Source organism: Lonchura striata, chromosome 14, assembly GCF_046129695.1.
Source record: "Lonchura striata isolate bLonStr1 chromosome 14, bLonStr1.mat, whole genome shotgun sequence".
Taxonomy (NCBI): domain Eukaryota; kingdom Metazoa; phylum Chordata; class Aves; order Passeriformes; family Estrildidae; genus Lonchura; species Lonchura striata.
The window spans coordinates 5068485-5078146 of record NC_134616.1 but is presented as its reverse complement, the minus strand read 5'-3'; the positions used below and the strand labels follow the sequence as shown (position 1 = coordinate 5078146).

The following is a 9662-nucleotide window of genomic DNA, read 5'->3' as shown; positions in this document are numbered from 1 at the left end:
GGTGTCCCTGCCATGGCAGGGGGTGGCACTGGATGGGCTTTAAGGTCCCTTCCAAACTGGGATTGTTTGATTTACAAGCAAATAGATTTGGATCTAAATAATCCCATTTTTATTTACTGGCAGCAGTAAGGTTGGGAATCCAGGAAAAAAAGGAAACTTGAATGTGAGTAACAAGTAAGCAGCATGTGCAAAAAGGGTTAAATCAATCCTAAATGGTTTTTTTACAGCAGAGGAAAGAGTTTTAGAGGGTGGATGTAGTTGCTGCCACCAAGGCTGGGGTGGGAAGGGCACTCAGGGATCAGGCCAGGATTCTCTGCTTTGCTCCCTGCAAGAGAAGAGGAGCTACACCACCCAAAATATTGCTCAGAGTGTGTCCCAGCTCACATACACCCAGCAGGAAGAGAGATGCACGCACACCCAGTTGTAAACTTGGCTACTCATCATGTAATTAACACTGGAGAGGCAATGGCTGAGGCTCTCCTGGGAGCCAGGGTTTGAGTGATGGTGCTGCACCTCTCTGATCTGCAGGGCTGGAAACCAGGATTTCCCCAAATGTTCAAGGAATAAATATTTTCTTGCTAATAATTTGTGGAGCAAACAATGAACAACCCTCGAGTTTAGCCCAAACAATCCTTGAATTTATCCATTAGAACCAAATATATCCACATACCAAATTTATAATTGCAGCTCTATATAAATCAATGATGGAGTGGAGATATAAAAGAGATAAGTATTAGATACATCACTGAGTTCAGGTGATATCAAAATATTGCCCCCTAAGCCAAAAGGGAGGTTTGGTTTTCTTTGTTATTTTTTTTATTTTGTTTTAGTAAGTGCAAAGCAAATCTTGCCAATATCAAGCACCTCCATCTCCTAAAATCTGCCCCAAAAGTGGCTGGGCAAGGCTGTGGTTGGGGGTTACCTGAGTGCTTTCACACATTAAGGGACAGTATTAAAAGATCATTTCCAAGTTAAGCAAACATTTCTGGCATATTGTGCAACACTTGCTTTAAAATTAACTTAGTTATTCTGAACTTTATGCCAACTGGTTATTTGCTAGACTCTCTGATGATGGTAATTCAGGACATTCCATCCCATAATTCCATAAAGACAATAAGATTACAAAGCCCAAGCAGGCTCTGAGTCAGCCTTTGACAGATTAAAGCTCCCCAAGTCCCCTGAAAACCCTTCTCTGACACATTAATTTGACCTAAACCCTCAAAATGTTCCTGATTATATCATCTCAATTGGGCTTGATTTTTGTTTTATTTTTCAGTGTAGGAAATTAAAAAGGCTCAGTTGATCCCTGGCCAAGTTCTTGAAATGTGTTGCAATGCTGAGGAAATCAAAGATTACTCGAAATACTTTCTAATAATATGTCATGTCAGCAGAGATAAAGGTTCACACTCCATGCCCTCAGCTGGCTTCCATCAGCTCTGGCCAGGACCCGCCGGTCACCTTAAAATCATGAGTTTATGCTTTTCTAATTATGAACATGTTCATAAAATTTAATTAATTTCTCTTTGTAAGAAGAATTAAATCTGCATAGGTGGGGCTGATCCTGCCTAAGAGCAAGAGGTAACCCCAAATTTCTTTCCCCCCTGTTCTCCATCCATTTCTTGCCACAAGGGATTGTAGAATGCTTTGGGTTTGAAGGGACCCGACAGAACATCTAATTCCAGCCCTGCTGCATGGACAGTGAACGACTGTCCTGTGGAATGACATTCCAGAGGATGGGCAGCAGGATGGACATTGTCCCACAGAGGCATCAGGCAGGAGCACCTGGACATTCCTGTAGGAAACAAAACCACATCAGAGGCCACTGCTGATGGAGATCCATGGAAGGATGGAGTGACACCTGTAATTCAGATTACAACCACCAGACTTTGGGAAGTTGGGATATCAACTTTCCACTCCCCAGTCAGGCTGCAGGTATTGCCTCCACCAGAGCAGGCACTGGAGCCAGGTCAGCAGCTGGAGAAGGAGGTGGCTTCCAACCCGGTGTCCAGGCTGGATGTTGAGCTTGGGCTTTTGGCAGCGGTATCTGCACCCCTTCACCTCCTCTGAGATCTTTTCCCTGCTCAAATCCCTGTCCCAGTGAGATACGCCAGGAATCTGGTGTGTAAATGTGTGCTAAGAAAGGTATAGATAGTTATAAATGTGTATTAACATCCGTGGGCAGTGCCCGCCCTGAGCTGAGGAAGGAGATGGGGATTTAAATCCTCGGGATGGGGATTTGAGGAGAAGAATGCGAGTCTGGGGCAATTTAAATACACATTTGGGAACAAATACACAGAAAAGCTGTGGCTGTCCCTGGATCCCTGGAAGTGTCCAAGGCCAGGTTGGATGGGGCTTGGAGCAGCCTGGGATAGGGGAAGGTGTCCCGTGGCATGGAGTGGGTTGAGATAAGATTTGAAGTCCCTTCCCACCCAAACAATTCCATGTTCTTCACAAAGACAACCTGCTGCCAGCCCAAACTTTGGGAATGTGTGTACCAGGACAGCAGCTCTAACAAACAGAGCAAGAAATCCTGAGAAGTGAAACATTTGGATGCACCAGGGCTTCCCTGCCACTCTGGAAGCACCTGGAGGCAGAGAATGGAACACTGCATCCCATCCCCTGCCTGTCCAAAGCCACAGGGCCCTGTGGCAGCTCCTCTCTCCTCAACCTGCTTTCTCAGCTGGCCTGTGAATTTTATCCCTTTCCACATTTTTTTCCCGTTAAGGCTCATTTATCCTGGCTGACCTCCCCGGTGCAGAGAAAGGCTGCGGGGCCAGGGGGGGTTGTACACCCCCCTGCTCAGCAGGAACACCACCCTCCCCTCCCCAAAACCCACCTGAACCCCAGAACCCCCTGTGCTGCCGGTTTTGGGGACGGTTCCCGGATGGAAAATAAATCAGCGCGGGGCTTCCAGCCTGGGCGGGGCGGGGAGGTGCCCGGAGCGGGGCTGAAAATGCCGCGCAGATCCCGCGCAGCGCTTTCCCTGCGCACCTGAGGGTCCCCCGGGCCCGACCTTGCCCTGCCCGGCCGCGCAGGAGATTCCCGGGACTCTCCGAGTGGAAAACGGGGATTTCTGCCCCTAATTCAGCGCAGCTGCTGCGGGTGGCGGGGCCGCGCTTTGAAGCGGAGCTGGGGACGGGGTGGGGGGGTGGCGGAGCGGGCGGGGCTGCCTTAAAAACATCCCAAAAACAACCAAACAAACAAACAGCAAAGGAAAAACGGGACACGAGGCCGAAACCTCTGCCCGGCGCTGTCACAACCCAGGGATGGCACCGAGTCTGTCGTGCCGGGGACACCGGAGGGGCCACGCGTGACCGGCCCGTGGGGGCAGCTCGGCGGGGCCAGAGGAGGGGCACGGCTCCCTTCTCTTGTATCCTCCTTTTCCCTCTTTTACTTTTCCCCCTTTTTATTTATATTTTCCTGCCTTTTTCTTTCTTTTTCTACCCTTTTCCCTTTCTTCTTCTTTTCTGTTAATCTTTCTCCTTTCTCTCTTTTCCCCCCTTTCATTTCCTTTTTTTCTTTTTCCCTTTTGCGCTGGTTCTGGTTAAACGTTATTTGCACTTTTGTTGGAAAAGTGGCCCCTAGTGTGCAATTATGTCAAATTTCTTTGAGTTTTACAATTTAATGGAGAACAGTAACTCTTTTATTGATCCTAGACGGGGCCGGCTCCTCTTCCCCCTCTCCCCCCCACCCCTGTGGTTCTCCCCTCCCTCCCCCTCCAACCCCCCCGTTACTCCCATGAAATGTCACTCAATGTTTCTTATGCTCCCACCAGTTTCCAAAACAAACAGAGGAGGCTGCAGCCGTCTATTGACTCAGTTGGATGCAAGAGGATCTCGCCGTGGCCGCTGCCCCCCGACGGGAGCCGTGCGGCGGCCGGGCGAGGGGCGCCGGGTGCCGGCCGGGATGGAGCCGCCGCCGCCCGCCTGAGCCCCGCTGCCGCCCGGGGGGACCCCAGGCAGCCCGGGGGGGATGGCGCTCAGCTCCCGGGCTCACGCCTTCTCGGTGGAAGCCCTGGTGGGACGCTCGGCCAAGAGGAAGGTGCCGGAGGGTCGCGATGAAGAGGCCGGCCCCGGCTGCCGGCCGGGTCGCAGAGCCCCGGAGGCGGGTGGGTACCGGAGGGAGCCCGGCGCGGCGGGCAGCGAGGGCCGCCCCCGGCCCCGGCACCTCCCGAGCCGCCCCCTGCACTTTGTGTTCCCCGCAGAGAAGCGGCCCAAGGCCGGTGCCGAGAGCCGGGCGGGCGGGGTGCAGGTGGAGCTGCAGGGCTCCGAGCTCTGGAGGAGGTTCCACGACATCGGCACCGAGATGATCATCACCAAGGCCGGCAGGTACCGGCCGGCCCCCGCCGCCCCGCTCGGGCTTTGCTTTCCCTTTTGATTTCTTTTCTTTTTTCTTTTTTTTTTTTTTTAATTTTTTTTTTTTTGGTGGGGCACGGTGTTGTTTCTTGGGCTTTTTGTTGTGTTTTGTTTCGTTGTCTCATGTTTCTCTGTTCTGTTGAGCTATTTCGCTTAGTTCGCCCCTTTCCCCGCTATTTTCGTTGAGTTCGATTTTCCTTGCTCCCGACGCCCGTTGCCGGTTTCGCAGCCCCTTTCGGCCCCGTGAGCGGCAGCTCCCGCTCAGCCCTGTCCCTGTGCCCGCAGGAGGATGTTCCCGTCGGTCCGGGTGAAGGTGAAGGGGCTGGAGCCGCTGCAGCAATATTACATCGCCATCGACGTCGTGCCCGTGGACTCCAAACGATACAGGTACCATGGGGACCCCCACACCCACGCGGGCCCCGTCCTGCCACCCGAGCGGGACACGGGGGTCACAGGGGGTGCTGGGGGCCCGCACGCACCTATGGAATCTGTAGGTGTGCGGGGGGCAGGTGGGGACGGGCTCCCGGCGGCTGACGCGGCCCGGCCCGGGCCAGGTACGTCTATCACAGCTCGCAGTGGATGGTGGCGGGGAACACGGACCACTCCTGCATCACCCCGCGCCTCTACATCCACCCCGACTCCCCCTGCTCGGGGGAGACCTGGATGAGGCAAATCATCAGCTTCGACCGCGTGAAGCTCACCAACAACGAGATGGACGACAAGGGGCACGTAGGTGTGGGGCAGCCCCGCTGGGGGGGCCGGGGAGGGGCAGAGCATCGCCCCGGGGTGAGGAGCATCGTCCGGGGGGCAGCGCAGGGAAGGCGGGGGCCGGTCCCTCCTGCCCCGCGGGTCGGGGCTGGGTCCTTCCCGAGCCTCGCCTGGGGTGTTCTTCCTGCCCTTCTCCCTCCGGGGGGCTCAGCCGCCTGTCCCCCCGCACAGATCATCCTGCAGTCCATGCACAAGTACAAGCCCCGCGTCCACGTTATCGCCCAGGACTCTCGCTTCGATCTAGCGCAGATCCAGTCGCTGCCGGCCGAAGGGGTGCAGACCTTCTCCTTCCAGGAGACCGAGTTCACCACCGTCACGGCCTACCAGAACCAGCAGGTACCGGGAGCCGGGAGGATGGAGAGCCCCGGCGGTACCGGGAGCCGGGGGGATGGAGAGCCCCGGCGGTACCGGGAGCCGGGGGGATGGAGAGCCCCGGCGGTACCGGGAGCCGGGGGGATGGAGAGCCCCGGCGGTACCGGGAGCCGGGCGGATGGAGAGCCCCGGCGGTACCGGGAGGATGGAGAGCCCCGGCGGTACCGGGAGCCGGGCGGATGGAGAGCCCCGGCGGTACCGGGAGCCGGGGGGATGGAGAGCCCCGGCGGTACCGGGAGCCGGGAGGATGGAGAGCCCCGATGGCCGCGGCCGCCGCTCCCAGCCCACCCCGCTCCTCAATGGCCCCTCGATTTCACCCTGCAGATCACGAAGCTGAAGATCGACAGGAATCCCTTCGCCAAAGGTTTTCGGGACCCCGGCAGGAACAGGTAAGGGCCGGGGCCGCCCCGCCGCCGCCCCTGCGGCCCCGCGGCTGCGTTCAACGCGCTCTCGCCCCGCAGGGGGGTCCTGGACGGGCTCCTGGAGACCTACCCGTGGAGAGCCCCCCTCGCCCTGGACTTCAAGGCTTTCGGCGCAGACAGCCAGGGTAAGTGGATCCCGCCGCTGCCTCGCCCGGCCGCACGCCCGGAGCTCCCCGCGGGGCTCCTCGGGCGGCTCGAACCATCAAAGAGACAACGAGGTGCGCCCGGAAAACGAATCCCTGCTTTTTGAGCGAGTTAATTCCGCGCTGGTTTGGATAAAACTCCTGTGGAAATGGATGCGAGAAGCTGGGAACAACAGGATGAGGGCGCGGGCTGCTCCAGCCCCCGGCTGAAATCAGAGTTAGATGGGCAGAAAAAAAATATCTGAGTGTGCAGGAGGCTAATTTGGAGTCGGGCTGTTCTGGCTTTGATCCTGTTACACTAATTGCTTCCAACCGGGTTGGGAATATCAACTACAAACGTGTAGTGCTGACCGCCCGTGCTTTCTGCAGCGGCAGCTTCTGCGCCGACAAATGCGTTATGCAACAGAAAATAAAATTATCTGGTATTTAGAATGCAGCAGTCGTACAGAAATGCAGAGAAGGGGATGAAAATTTTCGGGGAAAATGCTCTCCTTCATCCTGACACGAGCAACCGGTCCTTTACCAGCCCTTTCCCAGAAAAACGGCTTCAGAAAGTAGTACTTGAAATCAGGTTATCCATAGCGCCGAAGGGAAAAAACGAACAGCTCGTTTGCAAATTGGAGCCCTCCAAGTTGGGTTTAAAGTCGCGACTTAAATTCTCGTTTATGTCAGGAAGTCTTCAGAGTTTTGGGACACACCAAGTCACGCCTGTGTCTGCCGGGAAATGCTGCAAAAATCACAGCAAACACTCATGTTCTGCAGGCGTAGAAATGAGGGCACAAAGAAATCAGATTCGGGAGAAATTTAGAGGTTTATCAGCTGTAAAGAGAACGAAAATTATTATAATTAATTGGTAGTAATAGTAGCGGTTTATTAGTATTATTAATAGGGTTTTAAAATAATTTTATTTTTAGAAAATATCTTATGCAAAATCTCCTTTTGAGCCCGTTTGCCAGGGGAGAGGAGGTGGTGGATGAGCTGCAGGAGGAATGAAACAACAGCAACTGCAATGTTAAAGACACTAAAATATTATTATACATATAATATTAGTGCTACCTGGGATTTTTGGATTTTTTTTTTTCTTGTTTAATGTATTTGGTATTTTTCTTCAGGGTAGAAATCCTGGACTGATATAAATATAACAAAATCTGCAGTTCTACTACTAATATAATATATTCCTGAAGAAAAGCTGTAAAACTGAAATCCCAGAGCTCTAAAACCAGGAGGCAAATTAAAAGAAATTATGATCAACATGCCGAAGAAAAAATTTGCTGTAGAATTTTTATTTTTAAGCAGCCTATTTTTAATAGGAAAGGCAGAAATCACCTGCTCATTGATCTGCTCCATCTGCAATCCCCATTCCCAAAGTCGATGTGGAATTTGGGTGAGATTATTGCTCGGGATACCGTGCAGCAGATACTGACCCTGCTTTGCTCTGCTGTATCCAGCCACGTAGAGGTTCATGCACTGCCTCACAACAAATATCACCTCAAACCCATATTTTACACGACTCAAAGTCCCCCAAAGACCCACGTCCTGGAAGATATCAGGATATGACCATGGAGAGAGGACTGGATCCTGCCCTGCTGATATCAGGACTGAAGCAGCCACTGACATCAGCAGGGAAGGGTGAGACCTTCACGCCACAAAACCTTCCCGGATTTTTGTGATCAAGGGCTGGACTGTGAGAGGTTCTGCTTGTTGGGAGTTTGGAAATTAATTTGCATCACATTCAAAATCTTTGTGTTTTTAAGTTTTTTTTAAAGATTTGCTATACCAGCAGCTGTGGTTCAGTTTTACAGTTGATTTCAGGTCGCTGGTTGTGTGTCAAGTTGGATCAGATCCCAGCCAGGCATTGTATTGGTAGGAATTGAACGTAAATCGTAGCACAAATGGATCCACATTCCCTTACATCCTTTCCCAGGGATTTTGGTAAGAAATTAAAATAAAGGCAGGGCAGGGGGGAGGGGGAAACCTTCTGGAAGAGTTTGGTAATGAGTGTGCAGCAGACATTTGGCTCTCCACAGGCGGGAGATGAAACCAGCATCTGTGTAGCACCAGGGCCGGCTGCTCCCGAGCACCGTTCCCACCTCGGAGCAGCCATCCCATCCCTGCTAAATTTTTACTCTTGGCGTTGCTTTTCCCCCAAATTCTGAAAGTGTTCATTCATCCCTTCCAGAAAGGAGGACGTTCACAGGACTTGTGAGTTTGAATTTCTGGAGACACCGATAGCATTCACGGGAATGTTTCAAATTGCTTGGGAAGCCAAGTGAAATGAGTCAATTCCTGTGAGCAGGAAGGTGCAAAAAAATTCTCCATCAGGCTGAATATGCTTTTTTGTTCTTATATCCAAGGGGGAAAAGCTGTCTGGAATTTGCATGAAAACTAGGGAACCTGAAATTGCAATGGTGTGGGTGCAGCAGGGGAGGGTCGTTCAGACAGGTATGGATCCAGGTGTGTGTGGAGCTGCATTTACCATGATCGCAGTCCAAGGAATGGGATTAGACACGTGTAAATATTGTTCTTAGACAAATACCAGCTAGCAAGCAATAACCATTTATGGATAGATCTTCCCATTTTCCAGGAGCTGGTCTTTGCAGCGGGCTCGTGCTTGAATGGACACCAGCAGCAGGGAGGCCTGGACTGGGAGCAGGAGTTCTCCAAGGATTGCTTGGCTGTGGACACCAGTTAGCCCAGCCTGGATGATTTCTGTTTTCCTTTCCAGGTGGGAGCTCGAGCTCTTCTCCAGTGGCCTCCAGCAGTGGGACCCCCTCTCCTCTGAACCCCCTGCTCTCTCCATCGTGTTCCCCTCCCACGCTTCACTTGCCCGTGAGCAACCTGGGCATGTCGTGCCCCGAGAGCTTCCTGCACCCCCTCAACATTCCCCTCTACTACAAGATCTGCCCTACGAGCTTCTTGAGACAACAGGCGCTCCTTCTTCCAAGCCACGAAAAGCTGGGAGCCACCAACCCACACCTTTTACCCCACTTCATGGTGGATGTGCCCAAACTGTCTTCCCTGAAAAACGCCAAAGCCGAAGACTTAAACGCTCAGTGCCTACAAGCCCCCGGTTCTGCTGGTCAAATGCTGTATGGATTACATGCATCTGGAAACATTTTCCCATCAAGTCCCATTGCTCGGGAAGCACTTAATTGTTCTTTACATCCTCCATATGGCTTGTATGGTTATAACTTCTCTGTGCCATCCAGACTGATGAATGCAGCAGGGCATTTCAAAGTGAGTGACAGCATTCCGGCTGCTTTGAGGGACGGCAGATGCAATCACTCCAACTGGCACCCCACAATTAACCACTGCCTTTAGTGGGATCAGAGAATATTTCTGAGCTGTGTAAAGCAAGTCCTTCCTTCCTTCATAGCCAGGGGCTCGTTAGTTATTGACTCTGAAACACTGCATGGTACGGGAGCAGGATGGGCAGGCATTTAATCCTTTTATTTTGTGGGCAGAAGTGTTGTGTTGTTGGGAGGGTGGAGGATCTGGGAGGGTCTGAGATGACCCTGAGGTAACACTTTTTGGCCACATTTATGTCACAGTTGTAGGTTAAGAGCAAACTGTCAGTTACCTTTTTACTATTTGCACTCTTA

General features: G+C 52.6%; 1 protein-coding gene across 1 annotated transcript; it reads left to right on the top strand.

The window, feature by feature from the left end:
• Window positions 1-3972: 3972 nt before the first annotated feature.
• TBX22 (T-box transcription factor 22) lies at window positions 3973-9381 on the top strand. Its single transcript, XM_021537715.2, has 8 exons — window positions 3973-4108; window positions 4205-4328; window positions 4641-4742; window positions 4910-5084; window positions 5295-5459; window positions 5820-5884; window positions 5957-6042; window positions 8786-9381. The coding sequence occupies exons 1-8, from the start codon at window positions 3973-3975 to the stop codon at window positions 9379-9381; spliced, it is 1449 nt and encodes a 482-aa protein (XP_021393390.1).
• Window positions 9382-9662: the final 281 nt, after the last annotated feature.

Coding starts and splice junctions, on each gene's coding strand:
- TBX22 (XM_021537715.2), top strand. CDS start 3,973: ATGGCGCTCAGCTCCCGGGCTCACGCCTTCTCGGTGGAAGCCCTGGTG. Junction 4,329..4,640: donor ATCATCACCAAGGCCGGCAG/GTACCGGCCGGC, acceptor CTGTGCCCGCAG/GAGGATGTTCCCGTCGGTCC. Junction 5,885..5,956: donor CGGGACCCCGGCAGGAACAG/GTAAGGGCCGGG, acceptor CTCGCCCCGCAG/GGGGGTCCTGGACGGGCTCC.